This window comes from Bos taurus, chromosome 18 (genome assembly GCF_002263795.3).
Source record: "Bos taurus isolate L1 Dominette 01449 registration number 42190680 breed Hereford chromosome 18, ARS-UCD2.0, whole genome shotgun sequence".
Classification (NCBI taxonomy): Eukaryota; Metazoa; Chordata; class Mammalia; order Artiodactyla; family Bovidae; genus Bos; species Bos taurus.
The window spans coordinates 64,462,455-64,483,242 of NC_037345.1; the positions used below are offsets into that span (position 1 = coordinate 64,462,455).

Sequence of the window (20,788 nt, forward strand, 5' to 3'; positions counted from 1 at the left end):
TAACACTGAGCCACCTGGGTAGCCCCTGCGGCTGTGCTTAACATTATTTGTAGTCGTATTATCACTATGTACTCATTCCTCTGACATTGTAGCACCCCTCTGTCTGCACCCCTCAGTCCTCGTCCTTCCGTCATTTTCCGAGGGCCCCTGCGCGGGAGGCTTCTGTGTGCTCTGTGCTCACACTTTTCTTTGTCGTGTTTGTGGATTCTGTGCTTTTGTTGCTGTTGTCTTTCTCGCAGACTGAAGGTTTGTGGCAGCCTTGCATCATTTGCTTTCCTTTGTGTCTTTGGGTCACACGGTGGTAGTTTCTCACAGTAGTTGAGAGGTTCCACCTGCAACAAGGTTACAGCTCACGATGATGGTTGGCGTTTTTTAGCAATAAAGTACTTTTTAATTAAGGCATCCAAATTATTGTCTTAGGGCACCCCACTGCAGTACTCTTGCCTGGAAAATCCCATGGACGGAGGAGCCTGGTGGGCTGCAGACCAGGGGGTCGCTAAGAGCCAGGCACGACTGAGCGACTTCACTTTCCCTTTTCACTTTCATGCATTGGAGAAGGCAATGGCAGCCCACTCCAGTGTTCTTGCCTGGAGAATCCCAGGGACGGGGAGCCTGGTGGGCCGCCGTCTCTGGGGTCGCACAGAGTCGGACACGACTGAAGCCTTAGCAGCAGACCTAGCGCTATTGCACCCTTAGTGGACTGCGGCGCGGTGTAAACATTGTAAAACTTGCATTTACCCTTGGCTGCACTGGGTCTTCGTTGCTGTGGAGGCTTTCTCTCGTTGCAGCGAGCAGGGCGGCTCCTCTTCGTTGTTGTGCATGGACTTACTGTGGTGGCTTCTCTTGTTGCGGAGCAGGGGCTCTAGGGCTCACGGGCTGCAGTAGTTGTGGCACACGGGTGTGCTTGCCCCGAAGCATGTCACATCTTCGTGGACCAGGGATTACACCCATGTCCCCTGCGTTGGTAGGTGGATTCTTAACCACTGGACGCCAGGGAAGTCCTAAATGTAACTTGTATTTGCAGTGGGAATCCAAAATCACCATGCGACCTGCTTTTTCGGAGTGCTCGGGAACCACACGCCCAGGATCTGAAGTAGGGCTGTACTGTGTTATGCCCACAGCACTGCCCACCCCCTCTTCAGCCCAGTGCGGAGGAGGTGCCCGGCGATGAGGGCCTCGACCTTGCTGCGCCTTTACCAGAGACGCAGGGACAAGCTCCAATCCCACCCGGTCGTCCCAAAGCTGACGCTGCTATCTGTATTTGACATTGCAGCTGTCTGTGACCTTCGATGATGTGGCTGTGACCTTCACCCAGGAGGAGTGGGGGCATCTGGACCCGGCCCAGAGGACCCTGTACCAGGAGGTGATGCTGGAGAACTGCGGCCTCCTGGTGTCTCTGGGTAAGGCTCCTGCTCTGCTGTGCGGGCCCCGACCACCCCGTGCATCCCGGACCCTGGCTCCATCTTGGCTTCTCAGGAAGGGCTCAGGAGTCCTCCCTCCCCCCTGCTTTCTCACAGTTTCACTCATGCTTGAGAGTCACCTCCTCTTGCCTGCTGTCTCTGTGTCTCTTTGAATAAAGTTCCCCTTTGGCTCTTAGAAAGTGGTGGAAGAAATGAATGTTCTGCAGAACCCAAAGGCAGCATTTCCAGTCGGGCCACATGGGACTGGAATAGGAGAACCAGGATTCTACCCTGGCTTCTGGGGCTTCCGTCCTGGCTTCTTTCTCTGGCTTTGCTCACGTCCCTGTCTTTTCAGAATGGCTTTTGCACCCCAGCAAGTTTGACAGGAGTGACCACCCCAATCCCTGCTCTCCAAGGCTCCAGATGCCTTGTTTCTACTTCTTCGTATGTTTATATTGTTGCTCTTTCTCTGCTGCAGGGCTCTGGGTGGGGGTGGGGGTGTCCGTGAGGAGGAAGTGACCACCTGAACCTCTCAGCCCAGGGCCCGGCACAGACCGGCCTCTGTCTGAGTTCCTGTTTCACATTCCAGAGAGGGAGCGGACCGAATGAGACCGGTTCCCAGGCGTCCCCTATACCCGAGTGCACAGGATGTGGGTGACAAGCTGTTCTCCAGGAAGAGGGTGAGGCAGCCGGGGCCCCAGGAGGCCTTTGCCTTCAGTGCCAGCAGGTCCTGTCTAGCCGCAGGGTCTCAGTCAGGGGGCTTCTCTGTCCTCCTGCGCCTTCACGGGTGTCTCATGTTCGCTCAGTCTCGGCAGGGATCATCTGCTGGTCCGAGAAGGAGAAGCTGGGAGAGGAGTGCGTCTCAGCATGTGGCGGTTTTGTGCCCAGGAGACATCGGGCAGCGTCTGCTGCATCTGCCCGTCACATGTGGGAGTGAGTGGTCCCGGGGTCTGGTGATGAGTCCAGAGATGCCCCTCAGCACCAGAGGGTGGACACGACAGCCCTGCTCAGCTGAGGATGACCCAGTCCGCATGGGCCAGAGAGCCACAGTAGAGAGACAGCAGCTCAGGGACGGTCCTCTCAGGCTGCTCAGTTTGAGGGAAGGGAGGGCTGTAAACCCAGGGCTTCGGTGAGACAGGCGTGTTCTTAGAGACCTGGGATTGTGTTCTATGTCAGTGAGAGGAGGTTGAACAAAATCAGGAAAAGCTTGACATATTTAGATAATTTACAACAGAATTAAACAAATAGAAATGCCCACCATCGAGCCCCGATGCCTCCGCCCGCCTCCCCTGGCTCTCCCCACGCTCACTGACGGGTCGCACTGGTGCCTTGCCGTTCTGTGCGTACCTGACGTACTTGACGTGCTCGCCTCCGGCCTCTGAGGTGCTGTCCTGTTTTCCTGGTGGGTGTTCTTGGGCATTTTGGCTTTTCACGTGGCCACCTCTTCTCTGCACATGGCCACCTCGCTTCCTCACCAACTGTTTCCTGACCACAAACTCTCTTAGCGCCCCTCCTCATCACACTAGCTCTCCCCTGTCACCTGATTTACATCCTCTAAGCCAGCGGTTCTCATTCCCCAGGGACACTTGGCCCCGTCTGGAGACATAGGTTGTCACCACTGGGATGGAGTTGCTACAGGCACTTACTGAGTGAAGACCCGGAGCGCCTCCACACATCCTTACACTGTGCAGGAGAGACACATTCTCTCCCCTTCTCCTCAGCAAAGAACTTTCTGGATCTGAATGTCAGTTGTCCAGAGGCTGAGAAGCCCCATTTCTGAAGGCTCACGGACACTTCATCAGGGGCACTGGGAACGACCCTGAGGAAGGCCTTCGTTTACTCTTTTTCGTGCCTCCTGACTTCTTTAGGGAAAATGTGGTTCAGTACTTAACCCTTCTTCCCCCCAACTGTTGCTAATTTCCTCTCTTCAACAGGGGGCCATCCCTGAGCCTTGGTGCAGGCTTGCTGGCCCTTAACTCTCACTGTTCAGTCCCTTGGCTGCATTTTCAGGTTGACTTATCGACTTGTCAGCCTCTGGGTTTCTGTTTCCCACTCACCATTGCTGTACAGGAATCCCTTTTTGAAGGGATGTGAGAAACAGAAAAAGCGTCACTTGTAGCACTGGCGTTACTGTGACTACGAGTCAGAGCTCACCCAGGTCGCTGACTGACCGCACGGCAGGCCCGATGCGGGCACTGCTCTGCTCCTCCCGTGTGACCCTCGGGCTCGCCTGGCCCTCAGGACAGTCAGGGGAACTCGGCTTCCGTGGCGAGCCTCGTACAGTGGAACCTTAACAGTAAGGAACATACACCTTCACTTCATGAAGCTGTCCTCTGTGGGGTTCCTTTGAAGTAAAAATCCTTTTTTTTAGTGAAATATTGATGGCAGTAGATGTGACCGTATCACTGTGCAGGAGTCTCAGTTTTATTATTTTCTCACAGTTCATGAAATACTGAAGTCTGCTGAGTCTGCCCCTCCCCAGCCCTGCTCCCAGTAGTTGCATTTCGGTGCTCACATCCCTCCCTCACAGCTGCCCCGCACTTGGTCTCAGGATGCTGGCCCCACTCAGGGGTGTCTGCTGTTTCCTCCTCATTGTGGTGTTGGGGAGGCCAGGGTCAGAGCCAGACTCTGGTGTTTAGTCCCTGCTTTGCACCTTAAAAACTGTGTGGTCCTGGGCAGTTACAGACTGCGTCTGGGCCTCGGGGTGCGTCTGGGCCTCGGGGTGCTCCTTGGTAAACCGGAGTAAGGTGGAGTTTACTTCCCGGGGCTGCAACAGGGCTAAGTGGGTAACTTTCTGGAAAGGGTCAGAACAGTGCCTGGAGTGACCAGGTTTTGTGCAGGGTAGCATTGCGAGCCTCACCACCATCGCTCCTGTCTTTACTCATCAGGATTTTCATCATCTAGACCTGCACTCGGCACCTCTGGGAGCAGGCTTGTGTAGCTTTGTGGTGGAACAGCACACAGAGCCGAGACGGTTAGATCTGGGCTCCGTGTTGGCCCAGCCGTTCACCAGTTGTGGGCTCTTTGGCACATCACATTATCTGCCTGATTGTTGCTTTCTGTATGGTTTTTATCTATAAAATGGTGCTACTCACAGACTCCGAAAACAAACTTATGGTTACGAAAGAGCAAAGCAGGTGTGGTGAGGGGTAAATTAAGAGTTTGGGATCAACAGATACACACCTCTATATATAATAATAGATAAACAACAAGGTTCTAATACAGCACAGGGACTATATTCAGTATCTTATAATAACCTATAACGGAAAAGAATCTGAAAAGCAGTGTGGGTATTTGTGTATGTGAATCACTTTTCCTGTACACCCGATACAAACATGACATTGTAAATGAACTTTAACTTTAAAAAAAATGGTGGTCCAGTGGTTGAGTCTCTGCCCTCCTGATTCAGAGGGTGATGGTGTGATGCTTGGTCACTGAACTAGGATCCTGCATGGCTAAAAAAGAAAAGTGCTGATCGTAGTATGTACTTGCTGAGAATGCTGTGAGGAAACCCTGGGGTAGACTCACCTGTGGTCTGTAGAAAGAACAGTACAAAACTTTGCTTGTGTTCTAAAAACGGAACTTAGCAACGGAGACACGTAACCTTGTTTTGAACGAAAAGAATCAATATTTCAAATATGTCAGTTGTTTAAATGACATCATAAATCTATTTCAATTTTGAAGTAGTGTGGTGCATTTCAGTTGCTTGAACACAGTCCTTTGACCATGTTAACTGTATATTAGCTTTTGATTTAGTGTTAGGAATAAAGCTCCATGGCAGTGTGGCGTGTCTTTGGTTTTTGGGTCGCAGTTCCGCATTTTGTGTGCATGGGAGCAGCTTCATTCTGAGGTCTGCATCCTGAAGTCTCACACGAGACTGAGAGGTCTTCCCAGTTTTCACAGAAGCCCCCATGTCTTCCTTTTTTCTCCATGCCCAGGGTGTCCTGTCCCCAGACCTGAGCTGATCTACCGGCTGGAGCACGGGCAGGAGCTGTGGACGGTGAAGAGAGACCTCTCCCGAAGCACCTGTGCAGGTAGGAGCCAAGCTGTGGGCAGAGACCCTGCCGGAAGCCGCTGGCCCTGGTTCCCTGGGAAGCGTCTTGTTCGGGCCTCTGGTGGTCTGGAAGCCACGGAGCCCTTTGACCCCAGGTCCCTCTGTCCTCGCCGAGGTCAACGGTGTACGAGCTCAGATGTGTCCTGGGCTTCAGGCCTGGGTGCCGACCACCAGCTCTGTGGTCCCAGTGAAATTTGGGATCTCCTTGTGTCTGCACGTAAGTTCGTCTGAGTTGCAGCCTGGCTGCTGTGTCAGAGGGACTCCGGCGTCTCGGAGCTCAAGCACGTGGAGGCGCTGTTTCTGACTCGCACCCGGTCCCTGTGGGTCACGGGGAGCTCTGCAGCACGCGGCCGCTCGGGGCCCTGGGTTCGTTCTGTCGTCAGTGTGTGACTTCAGGTGCCCTGACCCCTGCAGCTAGCAGAGAAGTGGGGGATGACGCCACTCTGACTCCCATAAACAGCAGCCCTCTGATCCCTCCACTGGAAGGCACTGGGCTCTTGGCCACACTTGGGGGGTGGGCAGAGAGCTGTGACTGAGCCCTCCGTCTCAGGAGAGGAGCAGGAGGTTGGTGAGGGGGGTCTGCTCCTAAAGGCGCCAGTCAACGGTAGTCGCTCTGACCTGGGGTTGCTGGGGGTGTGCAGTTTTAAAACATAAAACTGCTCAGCACAGGGTCTGAGCCGTAGTCAGTGTCTCGTGGGAAGTGAGCTGCTGGTACCGCCATGTCCCGTTAGTCACGATGAACAGTGTGGTTCACGTCTTCCCTGCCCAGCGCCTCTCCAGCACTCCTCTGCTTCCCCTTTCCCAAACTATCGTTTCAGACACTGAGGAGCCCTCCCTTGTCCCCTGTCGCCCGTCTCCTCCTGTTGGGTAAAGCCTCCCAGTGACGTTTGTCCTGTGTGCCCACGTCTGGGCTGCTGAGGGCACTGGAGCCGTCGTATGTGATGCTGGGGCTGCTGCAGAGGCGTGCTCTTTCCACTCCTAGTCACTCCGTGGCCCAGCTGGCCTGTGAGCGTTTGTGGGGCCATCGGTGGCCCCTCAGAGGGGCATCCCAGCCTCTGCCCCCTGCTCTCCACACACCTCCACCTGAGGATCTCAGGCAGCCAGTGAGCACGCCTGGCAGAGAACCCATCCCGGTGCTCACTCCTCCCCTCCTACGCCTGAGCACGTGGTCCTGCCGTCCGCACAGGCTGGAGACTGGATGCCGCCCCAGACCCTCGACCCACCCCCAGCAGCCCTGCGTCCGGCCTTCCCGACAGGGATTGCCTCCCCAGTGCCGGTGTCTCAGCGCATGGCCCTGGGGTGTCAGCAGGGCTCCACAGTAAACTCCTGCTTGGTCCTCAGCCCTTCTGCACTCAGGTTCCCAGGCTGTGGTTTTCCTTTCCCTGGTGGAAGAGACCTTGGCACATTTCATGGCCAGTTCTTGAACCAGAGTCTAGGTCACACCTTTTAGGGAAAGTGTTTCTATTTACTGCTTGTTTAGTAACTGAAAGTGCAAGTGAAGTCGCTCAGTCGTGTCCGACTCTTGGTGACCCCATGGACTGTAGCCTGCCAGGCTCCTCTGTCCATGGGATTTTCCAGGCAAGAATCCTGGAGCGGGTGGCCATTTCCTTCTCCAGGGGATCTTGCTGACCCAGGGATCAAACCCGGGTCTCCCACATTGCAGGCAGATGCTTTACCTTCTGAGCCACCAGGGAAGCCCCTTAGTAACTTTATCCTTTGTCTACTTAACATAAAAATGTGCCCAAGTTTCTGCACTTGAAGCAAATAAAAAATATTCCTGTTTCATATTTATCCACTCTCTAGGGCATTTACTTTTTTACATTTCATCATTCTCATAAACAGTGCTACCAGGAACGTTCGTATGTATTGGTCCTCTTGCACACGATTAGGCCTGTCTTTTGTCATTTTTAGGAGTAAAATTGTTGGATTGTAGCTGTGCAAACTTTCAAGTTTAGGTGACAATTGCTGTGGTTTTCTAAAAGAGATCTGCCCATCTATAATTCTCTAGATTCCACTGACTGTGTCCTGTTCTGTCTTTCATGCTCTCAGGCATGTTTATTTTTGCTTAACGAACTGACACAACTGTGTCTTAGGTGAGCTTGCCTTGCATTTCCTTAATTGTTCACAAGCTTTAGCTTCTCATCATGTAATTATCGGCCCATTTGTACAGTTGTCCTCCTCATCTGCAGGTTCTGACTCTGGATTCATCAAGCATGGATTGAAGACACTGGGGGAAAAGAAAATCCCAGAAAGCTCGAAAAAGCAAAACTTGAGTTTGCCTTGTGCTGGCAATTATTTACACAGTATTTACATTGTATTAGATATTACAAGCAAGAGACAATTTAAAGTACACAGGAGGATGTGTGTAGGTTATATGCAAAAACTGCCATTTTATGCAAAGGACTTGAGCATCTTTGGATTTGGGTGTTGAGCAGGAAGTGTCTGACACCAGTTATTCCCCTGTGGATACTGACGAACAACTGTATTTTCTTCTTTGAAATGTCAGTTCATCGAAAACTCTAGGTGTTAACTTATTTGCCTTTTGTTTTTAGGAATTTTTGTACATTACTGATACTTTTATCAGTTATAGGTGCTGCTCCATCCCTAATATCAAAAAGATGTCCTCATTATAAGATGTTCTAAGCTTGGCACCTGACATTTAACTCTTTCTGGTGTGAGGTAGAATTTGAGGATAGTGTGAGACAGGAATACGGTGTTGTCATTCCCAGCGTCACCCATTTTTCTAGCTCCATTTACTTTATGTTCTTTGCTTTTACTGTGAACTGCTCTCCCTTCTCTTCCATTCCCCAGAGCTCCACGTGTGTGTGTTTCCCGGGCTCTCTGTTCTTTTTCCATTGCCTGTGTGTCTTTAGTTTGGGTTTAGTTTCTTTCTTTTCCTACTAAAGTTGTTAAGTTAGGTTGTTGACTTGACATCTTTTTTGTTTTTCACTGAAAGTGTTTATAGCTACAAATCTCCCTCTTAACAACTGCATTCACTGCATCCTGTAAGTTTTGGTGTTTTTTTTGTTTGTTTTCATTAGAAACAAATTATACTTTTTTTGATATATTTTTAAATCTATTGAGATTTAATTTGTGATTTAACCTATGGTCTGTTCTGGAAAATGTTCCATGTATACTCGAGAGGAATGTGTATGCTATTGTTGTGTAGAGTGTTCTGTATGTATCTGTTAGATACAGTCGGTTTGTGTTAAGTCTTCTGTTTCTATACTTACCCTTTGTCTGGTTGTTCTCTCCATTATTCAGAATGGGATATTGAAGCCTCCATGTTTTTTGTAGTGTTGTCTCTTTCTCTTCCGTTCTTTCATTCTTTGGTTCATGTATTTTGATCTTCTTTCAGTATGTAGTTGTTTACAGTCATATTTTCTTGCTATATTATAACTTTTACTTATATAATATCTTTCATTGTTGTTTGTAATCTTTTTTGATTTAAAGTCCGTTTTGTCTGATTTTAATGTAGACGATTTGTCTGCTCTCTTTTTGTTAGTATTTGTACAGAATCTTCTTCCCTGTTTTGACTTTCAGTTTGTGTCTTTGTATCTGAAGTGAGTCTCTAGTGGAAAACATATAGTTGGGTCATGTGTTATCAATTCTGCTAATTTCTGTTTGTTAATTGAAGAGTTTAACCATTTACATTTAAAGTGTTAGTGATATGGAGAGACTTCTGTCATTTTGGTATTTGATTTCTATATGTGTTATAGTTTTTGATTCTCATTCTTGCTTTATAGTCTGGTGTTTAGTTGATATTTTGTAGTGAAACTTTTAAATTCCTTTCTCATTTCCTTCTGCATACATTCTCTAGGTATTTATGGCTATCATGGGATTATATTTGATGTATGTATTAAAGTTTTACCATTAATATGATTTTATACCAGCCTAACTTCAGCAACATCAGAAATCCTTTACAGCTCCGTCATTACCCCTTTCAAGTGTTTGTGTCACAAAATTACATCTTTGTATGTTGTACGCCTAGAAACGTAAAACTACTAATTCTTTTAAATGTGTTAGTCTCTTAAATTTCTAGAAAGCTACACATGGACTTATAAGCTAAAGTTATAATAATACTAGCCTTTAGGTTAACAATTTGAACAAACAATCTTCTAAATCATGTAAATACACAATGTAGAGTTACAAAATAATTCTATCTTTAATAACTGCCCATGTATTTACTATTATAAAGCTCTTTATTTATTCATATGGCTTTGAATTACTGTCTAGTGTTCTTACATTTCACCCTGGAAGTCTCCCTGAAGAATTTCTTACAGAGCAGATCCAGTGGTAACAAACTCCTCCAACTTTCATATACTGAGATGTCTTAATTTCTTCCTTGCTCTTTTAAAGGACAGTTTTGCCGGATTAAGGATTCTTACTTGACACTTTCTGTTTGTTTGTTTTACACTTGAATCTATTGAACCACTGGTGTCTGGCCTCCCAAGTTTCTGATGAGAAATCTGATAATCTTATTGAGAATCGCTTGTATATAACAGGTTGCTTCGTACTTGCTATACTTTTTCTTTGCCTTACAAAAGTTTGTTTACAGTTTCCTCAGTGTGTGTCTGAGTTTATTTTTCTTGGAATTCATTGAACTTCTTGGACGTTTCATCCATTTTGGGACGTCTTCGGCTCTTCAGATACTCTCTTTGATCCCGTCTCTCTTGTCTTTCTGGGAATGTCTTAGTGAGTATGTTGGTTCATTAAGTGTATCACAGGTGCCTTAGGCTCTACTCACTATTGTTCAATCTTTCCTTTTTGTCTGTTTGTTAGACTCAATATTTAACATTATTCTATGTTCAACTTGGCAGATTATTTCTTCTTTCTGTATAAATTTTCGTTTGAATACTTCCAGTGAGTTTTTCACTTTAATTAATGAAGTTTTTGCTCCTGAATTTCTCATTTCTTTTTCTCTTTTTTTTTTTGACTGCACTTTGTGGCTTGTGAGATCTTAATTCCCTGACCAGGGATTGAACCTGGGTCCCTGGCAGTGAGAACCTGGAGTTTTAACTTTACTGAGTCTCCTGGGAATTCCCTCTTTTTCATTTCTTTTTAGGTTTTCTTTCTTTGTATTGATAGTTCCATTTGTTTTTACCTAGTTTTCTTGACTTTCTCTGTATCTTTCTTTAGCTCCTTGAGCTTTTATAAGATAGTTGTTGCAAAGTCTTTGTCCAATAAGTTTTCAATATATTTTTTTTTTTAAACAGATTTTGGAGGGCTTCCAAACATTAGCTACCACGTCATCGGACTCATTAGCCTCTTGGCATTGATGTATGGCAATATATGCATGGAGTACTGCCAACATAAGAATTCCACTGACTCTCATTACATAAACACAACTGATTAAATCAGTGCCTGCATGACTCAGTGCCCTTGTCTTCCCTTTGTCTGTTTCCTAGTTGTTATCTTATGGTTCAAACCATAGCCTTCTGATCATATAGTTGGTCTTTCAGGTTTTGAACTGAGTCATCTCTTCAGCATAAACTGTCTGGACCCACATGAGTTGTTTATTTGCATAACTGTCCCGTCTGGAATTGACTGTGCTTTTTTCCAGCACCCCATCCCCTTACAGAGCCATTCCTCTGGGTCCCTCTTTCAAGGTTTTAACAGTCCAAGATCAGGAGAGAAATAAATTCTTATCCTGGGATTCAGAGGTAGGGCAACATGGCAGACACAGAGGCACTATTTTCATCTTCATTTTTAACACTGAAATATTGAACTTCCATGCTGGCATTATTAACAGGTCTTTCTGTATGTTGAATTTCTTTCAGGTGACAAAGGAAAACCCAAGACCAGAGAATCTACCACTTCTGAGCCATCCCTGTTTGAGGGAGCCTCAGTCCAAGAACAGCTAACACAGAGAGTTTCAGAGGACTCCCAGTTGGGCCAAATCAACAATCAAGAAGAGCCATTGGAAAGGCATGAAGGATGCTTGAGACCAGAGATAGAACCCCAGAACGGGAAGCTCCCTGGGAATCCAAGCTGTGAACGTGGCAGCTTAGGGACAGCTGGTGGTGTGTGTTCAAGGATCGTAGAGGAGCAAGTCCCTCTAGGGGGTGCTGTCCATGACCGTGACTCCTGTGGATCAGGTAAAGATCCCCTGATTCAGGAAGAGGAAAGTCTCTTCAAATGCAATGAGTGTGGGAAAGTTTTTAATAAGAAACGCCTCCTTGCTCGACATGAGAGGATTCATTCTGGAGTGAAGCCCTATGAATGCACAGAGTGTGGGAAAACCTTTAGTAAGAGCACTTATCTCCTTCAACACCACATGGTCCACACCGGAGAGAAGCCCTATAAGTGCATGGAGTGTGGCAAGGCCTTCAACCGCAAGTCACACCTGACACAGCACCAGCGGATTCACAGTGGGGAGAAGCCTTATAAATGCAGTGAGTGTGGAAAGGCCTTCACCCACCGTTCCACTTTTGTTTTACATAACAGGAGCCACACTGGAGAAAAACCTTTTGTGTGCAAAGAATGTGGAAAAGCCTTCCGAGATAGGCCGGGTTTCATTCGACACTACATCATCCACAGTGGCGAGAATCCGTATGAGTGCTTTGAGTGTGGCAAGGTCTTCAAACACAGGTCCTACCTCATGTGGCACCAGCAGACCCACACCGGGGAGAAGCCCTACGAGTGCAGCGAATGTGGGAAAGCCTTCTGTGAGAGCGCAGCCCTCATTCACCACTACGTCATCCACACCGGGGAGAAGCCCTTCGAGTGCCTCGAGTGCGGGAAGGCCTTCAACCACAGGTCATACCTCAAGAGGCACCAGCGGATCCACACCGGGGAGAAGCCCTATGTGTGCACCGAGTGTGGAAAGGCCTTCACCCACTGTTCCACTTTCATCTTACATAAAAGAGCCCACACTGGCGAGAAACCTTTTGAGTGCAAAGAATGTGGGAAAGCCTTTAGTAATCGGGCAGACCTCATTCGGCACTTTAGCATCCACACTGGAGAGAAGCCTTATGAGTGCACGGAATGTGGGAAGGCCTTCAACCGCAGGTCTGGCCTCACCAGACACCAGCGGATTCATAGTGGAGAGAAGCCCTATGAATGCATGGAGTGTGGAAAAACCTTCTGCTGGAGCACAAACCTTATTCGACACTCCATCATCCACACTGGAGAGAAGCCCTATGAGTGCAGTGAGTGTGGAAAGGCCTTCAGTCGCAGCTCGTCCCTCACTCAGCACCAGAGGGTTCATACTGGGAGAAACCCTGTCAATGTGACAGAAGTGGGAAGACCCTTTACAAGTGGGCAAACCTCAGTCAACCTTCAAGAACTCCTATTGGGGAAAGACTTTTTGAATGTAACCACTGAGGAAAATCTTTTGCCTGAAGAAACATCTTACTCCGAATCTGATCATTCATACCAAAGAGAAACCCCACAGTTTTCTTCCCTGTGAGAAAAACTATTGCAGGATATTAATTATCGTCTAAAGACTCATATTGGAAATTGACCCAACCTAGAGCCTTATTGTGCATGTGAGAGTTCATCACGGAGAGAGACCCAGTGGTTATTATGCACTTCGGAAAGCCTTCAGCTCCATCTTACTTAGTTTACATTTCACTATTATCTCAGGAATTTTTTTTAAAAAAAGAAGGGAGAGACTTAGAAAATGAACTGCAAAAAAGTTTCTTTCAGACTTCCTTGCCAAACTGTGGCACTTTGTCAGATTGCTTAGTTAACTGGTAGGAAGAGGGTTTTGTTCCCATGGTAAAGAACCTGTACTATGCGTCTTTATATACATTCATTGCCATCCAGTGTAAGGTGAGGCAGACAGGTCTGGAACCTTTCATCCAACGTCTTTGTTCTGAAACATTGTCTCTATTCTTAAGGAGCTTACATTTTAGTTTGAGCCGCTAAATGCTTTTATATGTAAGGAGATAAGAATTCACATATGAATGGGCATGTTGTTTTGCACCGTTTAAGACTATTTAGGCTTTGATTTTTAAAAGACAAACCTTTTTTTATATGGTTTTAAAGAGCTAATACTCAGACTTTTTTGTGGTCGTGTACTAATCCTGGTTTACTGATTGCTCTAGTTATATGGTAAGTCTTTTAATTGGGTAAAGTGAGTCTGCTTTTCCCAGTTCAGTCTTCTTATTTAAAACTGCAGTATTCTTATTTAAAACTGATTAGCGTTATTAGTATTTTGAATTTCCATATAAAGTTTTATGTAAGTTTTTACTAGAAAAATTATTGAATTTTGAGAGAAATTGAGTTAAATTGGCAGAATAATATGTTTAGAGTCAGCATGTTTGCTGTCTTGTGTCTTCCAGTTTATGAATGTATTATGTCTGTATATTTATTTGCTATCTCTTGATTTATTTCATTGTTATTTAATAAGTCTCAGTAGGTCCTATACAGTTTTTATAAGATTTATATATAGATGTGGGTTTTTTGTTTGGTGGTTTTTAGTAATTATAGATTGCATTGATTTTAAAATTTTCAGCTTCCATATAGTCTTTAGTATATATATATTTTTCATATCCTACAATCTTGCTATTTCTTTTGATAGAATGCTTGGGATTTTCTACATAGAAATATCATCTGCAAGTAGAGAAGTTTTCTTTCTTTCTTCTCATCTATATACCTATCATTTTCTTTTCTTGTCTTATTGCACTAGCTAGGACTTCCAATATGATTTTGAATACTAGTAGTGAGAAAACATGGCCTTGGCTGGTTCCTGATATTAGGGGGAAAACATTAGGATTTTAATCATAAACTATGGTGTTAGTTGTAAGGTTTTCTTCATAGGGCTTTATCAAGTTCAGAAAGTTTCCCATATTCCTAATTGGCTGAGAATTTTTTGTTGCTATGAATGAGTGTTGAATTTGTCAAATGGTTTTTCTTTAATCAACTGATAGAATCTTGTGTTTTTTTCTTCTCTAGCTTGTTGTTGTATATTATGTTTATTTGAGTTTTGAATGCTGAGCCAGGCTTGTATCCTTGGAATAAGCCCTACTTGGTCATGGAGTACAGTTATTTTTATATACATTACTGCATTTAATATGCTGGTATTTTGTTGAGGAAGTTTTCCTCTCATTTTATGAGTGACAGTGGTATGTATTAAGTAGTTTTCTTTCTTTCTTTTCTTTCTTTTTCCATTGTCATTGTCTGATTTTGGTGTCTAAGTGATTCTGGCCTCTTAACATGTGTTAAAAGGTGTTCTATTATTCAGAAGACAGTGTATAGTATAGAGTTGGTTTGGTATCATTTGGTACTACCTAATGATTGGTAGTATTCTCCAGTGAACCATTTAGTCTTGAAGAGTTTTCTTTTGAATGCTTCTTAATTACTTATTTATTTTATTTAATATGTATAGAACTATTCAGTTTCTATTTCATATTGGATATGTTTTTATAGTTTATCTTTTTCTAGAAATTGTCCCATTTCATCTAAATGTTCTTATTTGTTTAAAGTGTTCCTTTATCATTCTGAGGGCAGCAGAATCTGTATTTATAACCCGTATTTTATTCCTGATGTTGGAAATGTGTTCTCTTTTATCTTTGTCAGTCTTCTCAGACATATATCAGTTTTTTAAATCATTAAAAAAACCCAGCACTTTATATCATTTTTTCCTCTGTCTTTTCCTTATTTCACTGATTTTTTTTCCCCCTGATCCTTATTACATCATTTCTTCTATTTGCTTTGGTACTATTTTCCTTTGCAGTTTCTTGAGGCGGGTGCTTAGGTTATTGATTGAGGATTTTTTTTTCACTTTATTAATATAAGCATTAAATTCTATAAATTTCCCTCAGTACTGTTGTAGTTTATTATGTTCTAATTACATTTCATTCAGGTCTAAATATTTCTTTATTCAAGACTGTCTGTGTAACCCATCGATTATTTAGAAGTATGTTGTTTAATTTTGCAGTGTTTGGAGTATTTTGTGCTTTCTTCTTGTTTTGGATTTCATTTGTTTTATATTTGATTTGGCTATTTAAATTTGTTGTGGTTTGTTTTATGATCAAAGATATAGTCTATCTTGAATGTTCAATAAGGCTGCTTGAAAAGAATGTGTATCCTACTGTCATTGGGTGGAGTTTGTATATGTGTGTTCCCGATCCTGTTCATTGATGATGTTTTCCCGATTTTGTCTGCTGATTTCCTGCCTCTAATTTCTATCAATAGCTGAAAAGGGGGGTGTTGTCCTGCAGTTTAATTCTAGAATTGTCTCTTCCTCCTTTAAGTTCTGTCAGTTTTCACTTCTTGCATTTCAAAGGTCTGTTACTTGGTGCAGATGCACTTAGGATTGCTATGTTATCTTGGTGTATTGACCCTTTTATCATTATTCTTTGTTTTCTTTTTGCTCCTGGGAAGTTGTTTTGCTTTGAAGTATTCTTTATCTCATATTAATATAGTCACTATTGGGATTTTTGGTTAATGTTTGCATGGTTTATATTTTTCCGTAATAATTATATTTTCAACCTTATCTATATTGTTACATTTCAAGTAATGTAATATGTGAATATTGTGAGTAGCATATACTTGCCTCATTTTTTAATGTCTATTTTACTGATTTCCTTTTAAAAATTGGTATGTTTAGGTCATTTAAGTTTAAAATAATTATTGATATTTTCAGGGCTTACCATTACCATTTTATGATGTTTTTGTTACCTGGTTTTTGTTGACCTGATATTTGGTTTTGGGAGGTACTTTTTGTTTGTTTTGCCTTCTTTTGAGTAACTTTTAAAAGTTACTAACTTTTAATGTTAGGAATTCCACTTGATATATCTGTGATGTTTTTGAGAATATGTCTTGTTTTTTAGTGGTTACTTTAGGTATTACATTGTACATACATAACTTATCAGAGTGTACAGTATCAACATTTTAGCACTTTGACGTGTAGAAACTTACTTCCATTGGGTACGTTATTCCCCATTCTTTAATATAACTGTCTATAAAGTGTTGCCTTTTTGTATGCTGAGCACCATATTGGATGATTTTTTTTTTTTTTTTGCTTCAGCTGTCAAACCATTTTTGCAAAACTCATAAGAAGCACAGTCTGTTTACTCATTACATTGTTACTCATTACATTGTTCTTTTCTTCCTACTTGAAATCCCAAGTTTCTTCCATTAACAGTTTTTCTTTTTAAATTATTTACCCCAGGAACACCTGTAGCCTGTCTTTTGTGGTAGGTTTTCTGGTAACAGATGTTTTTGTTTTCCTTCTTCTAAGAATGTCTTTATTTCTCCTTCATTCCCAAAGGATGTTTTTGTGGGGCATAGGATTCAGGGTCAACAGTTCTTTTCTTTTGGTACTTGAAAGGCAGGTCATTTCCTTGTCTTCCGCGGTTTCAGATGAGAAATCTGCTGCCGTTTGACTCATCATTTCTGTATCTGTACTCTGTCCATGTTGTCAAGTGCTTTCAGTGTTTTTTCCTTGTACATAGAGTTCAGAAGTTTGATCATGATGCAGCCTGCCGTAACATTTGGGGGCTTATCCTGTCTGGTGTTTGCTTAACTTTTAAAATTTTGTAGTATATGCCATTTGGAAAAATTGGGAAATTTTTAGTTATGCTTCAAATAGTTTTTTCAGCCCCTCTTTTTCAGGGGCTCCAGTAACATGAATGGTGGGCTCTTGCTCTTGTTCCATAGGACCCTCAGACTTGTACCTTTTTGTTTCCCCAGGGTGTTTTCCTCTGTTGCTCATATTGACTAATTCCCCTCGAGCTCTCTTTGAGCTCACTGATTCCTTCCCTCTTACATACAATCTACTATTGAGCTCATGCAGTGAATTTTCATTTTGGTTTTTGAATTTTTCCGTTGTTTGATTTTCTCTTTCGTTCTTTTATGCATCTTCTATTTCTTTGCCTGGTTTATGATGCCAAAGAAGGACTCAGAGTACAGCACAACTTTTGGTCCAAAGCCATTGGTCTCTGGTAGTTTATCTTAACTGTTAGAAATCCTGAATTACCTGAAGGAATGGAAGACCTGCAGTCTTCTTTGTTGTTATCCATAAACAGTTCTCAAGAAAATAAAACTGGGTGACCTTCAGCTTGTTCAGAGTTCTGTTCCCCAGAGAAGATTTGTGTGTAAGATTTCATTGCTCAGTAAGACTTGTTACAATCTGAAGAGTATGGGCTACTCCTCTTCCACAGTCAATATTCCTCTGTGGTTGAACACATTCCCCCACATTTCCCAATGTGTGTAGGACCTCTTTCTTTTATGCCTCTGTTTTTGGTCTTTAACTTCTCCCTCTTAATTCCCTTCTGTGTCCATAATCTGTACCTGTGTTCCTCATCCCTAGGCACTTTATGGAGAAGGCAATGGCACCCCACTCCAGTACTCTCACCTGGAAAATCCTATGGATGGAGAAGCCTGGTAGGCTGCGGTCCAAGGGGTTGCTAAGAGTCGGACACAACTGAGCGACTTCACTTTCACGCATTAGAGGAGGAAATGGCAACCCACTCCGGTGTTCTTGCCTGGAGAATCCCAGGGACGGGGGAGCCTGGTGGGCTGCCGTCTATGGGGTCGCACAGAGTCGGACACGACTGAAGCGACTCAGCAGCAGCAGCAGCAGCAGCAGGCACTTTGTGCCTCCCTTGTGCGCTGAGCTGTGCCCTTCTCTTTTCTCTCACAGACGCCCTGTGTGACTCTTCAGTCCACTGCCTGTCCTCCCCCATCATGTCCCTTTCACACCAGTGACAACTAGAGGGTGATCTCTATCTCGGTCACCTGGCTCACGCAGGTCTAAGAGTTCCCTTTTGTCCTCTTCCCCTACCTCCCAGCCCCCTTTGGACTGCTGCCCACCTCTCTGACTTAAATGTCCTTCCCTGCTTTCTCAGTTCTTGCCCTTCTTCAGAGAATCTGTCTTCAGCCCATGTTTAGCATTAAACAGTGTGCTTCCCGGGGTCCATCGAAGGCCACTGTTTTCTCACTTGCAATGTGTTCCATGAGTGACTTAACTCCCATTGAAGGCCTGTTACACCCAGTGAGCTGCAGCGCTCCCCCAAATCTGTGTCTCCAGGGTGAGTGTGTCATGTCTGTTACCCTTTGTTCGTAACTGCACGCCTTCTGTATGCTCACACACGGAGTTCACGCCTGTGTCGCTTGGCCGGAGCCCACCATGAGGACGTGCCCGTAGAACGTAAGAGCACAGACGCACGGTGCTGCGTACGGCCGCCACTGTCTTAAACGCTTAGACATGTCGACTCAGCCTTTCTAGCCAGTTTATGTGGTAGGTAATATTGCCCTCATTTTACACTGAAAACTGAAGACTAGAAAGGCTAAGGGATTTGCCCAGACTTGTACTGTTGGTGCAAAGTATGAGGTTAGGGATCGGAGGCCATTTAGGCTGGCCACAGAGTCCATGCCCATATCACTTTCCCAGATCCCTTCATGTAGTGTGATCCTTTTTCCTTGTCACTACTCATTTTTACTAAAACGGATCAAGTAATGTGCATTGACCTCTGACCCCTGTTTCTCATTCTGCAGTACCTCTTGGCCACCATTTCAGTTTGAGTGTGAAACCATGTTAAGTCTTCAGTGCTGGCGTCATCTCATCACTTTGTGAAAGATATAGGTAATCTCTTGAGTTTGAAGTAGCAGAGAGATCACAGAAGGCTAAGGCTGACTTGGCTGTGGACACTGTGTGTGAGGTGCCTGGAAAACGTCTCAGTGAGTCCCGCTGTCTTGTGTCTGGCTGACCAAGCCACTTGCAGCCATTTTTCTTTCGTCAGCCTCACCTCCAGCCACTGTCCAATTCTGTTCCTTTAACCTTTTTGTTTCCCTCATTAGACACATTAACATTTTTGTTTCCTTCAGTATATGTGTGTGTTAATGAGTGGCCACACACAGCAGTGTATTTTTATATTGATTGCCTCCCTCCCTCACAGAGTGTTTACACAGAGCTGTGTATATAATGGGTACCGTGTATGACATAATGTTGACCACAAAGAGAAACCACATGTGCTTATATGGACAAAATGGTCAGACTTTAAATGGAGTCATGATGAATGACTGGAAAGTCCTCAAGATTATCCAAGTTATGATTACTAGGAAAACATCAAAGAACTCAGCATATTGTCATGCTTAACATTGATGTTTTTTCGAAGCGATCTCAGACAAGGGGAACGGTATAAGGGTTGGAGTCCAGAGGAAGCCAGGAACAAGCTTCAGGAGTTCTAGTGAAGTTGCTGTCACGTCCGACTCTGTGATCCGATTGACTGCAGCCTACCAGGCTCCTCCATCCATGGAATTTTCCAGGCAAGAGTACTGGAGTGGGGTGCCATTTCCTCCTCCAGGGGATCTTCCCAACCCAGGGATCAAACCCAGCTCTCCCTCATTGCAGGCAGATGCTTTACCATCTGAGCCCCAGGGAAGCCTTAGGAGTCCTGAGCACTTGGTTTAAGTTGTGTCAGTGAATTTCAACAACGTGTGTGAAGTGGCTCATAGGGGAGCTCAGTAGAACCTCAGAGCCCAGTATTTTTATTGGGCACTCTGCTTGGAACATAACAGTTTTGACCTTCAGAAGCATAGCAGGTCAGCAGCATAATACAGAGACAGTGCCTATCCTGAGCCATTCATCCTTTCTGGGCACGATAGCAAGCATCCCAAAGTCTAAGTCCCTAAACTAGCCAGGGACAAACTGAAGTTCAAAGGATAGCACCGCATGTTAACTCATGTTCACAGTGACTTAAATGATACCAAAATAGGGAAGTTCAAATTCCTTTAACAAATACTAAGCAAATACAGTTTGCTATGACAAAAATAAGTCATAGCTTTGAGGTGAAGGTTTAAATACATATAAGTCATTGTAACAATAGTTATATCACACCAAAAATTCTTACACGTGTTCAGGATTTAATGATGACAAAATATACAGAATATCTGGTGAGAAAGAATCATGCCTCTCAATAAATGTTTTATCTGTTTAGATATATTGCCAAGTGATTTGACTTGCAAATATTCCCTGTATTTGCCTCTATTTCTACAGAGATGTTAACAACCAGGTTAATGCCATGTATTTCCATTGCACATATGTCAACAGTTTCTCCTTTATTCTTCCTACTGTTGAAACTTGTAGCCTTGACTTCAAGAAAGAGAAGATTAACGAATATGGGGTCATAATTCCCGCATTGTTAAATGTGCATAACTGGAGATTAAAGAGTGTGTTGTTGCAGGCTTAGTCAAGTTCATGGACCTGTCTGTGAGTTTTACTGAGATGGTCATGGGAGTGTTTTTTCCAGCTGGGAGGGCCCTCTACAGAGATGTGATACTGGAGACCTATACGAATCTGGTCTCTGGTTGTACATGCTGCTCCCCTTGGTATTTAGGGTCTGACCCATAGACCACCTTTCCTGTCTCAGTCATGGGATAC

At 44.4% G+C, this 20,788-nt stretch overlaps 1 protein-coding gene across 2 annotated transcripts in view; it reads left to right on the plus strand.

Annotated features, from left to right (window-relative positions):
• ZNF805 (zinc finger protein 805) overlaps nt 1-20,606 on the plus strand; it is a 64,211-nt gene extending 43,605 nt beyond the window's left edge. Inside the window, exons 2-4 of one of the 2 annotated variants that reach the window (XM_024979417.2) lie at nt 1,274-1,400; nt 5,339-5,434; nt 11,235-20,606. In XM_024979417.2, coding sequence (XP_024835185.1) covers nt 1,274-1,400; nt 5,339-5,434; nt 11,235-12,865 — 1,854 coding nt within the window. In that variant the 3' untranslated portion in view covers nt 12,866-20,606. The remainder of the gene's footprint in view (nt 1-1,273; nt 1,401-5,338; nt 5,435-11,234) is intronic. The other variant, XM_024979416.2, reaches the window with a different exon arrangement.
• The last annotated feature ends 182 nt before the right edge of the window (nt 20,607-20,788 follow it).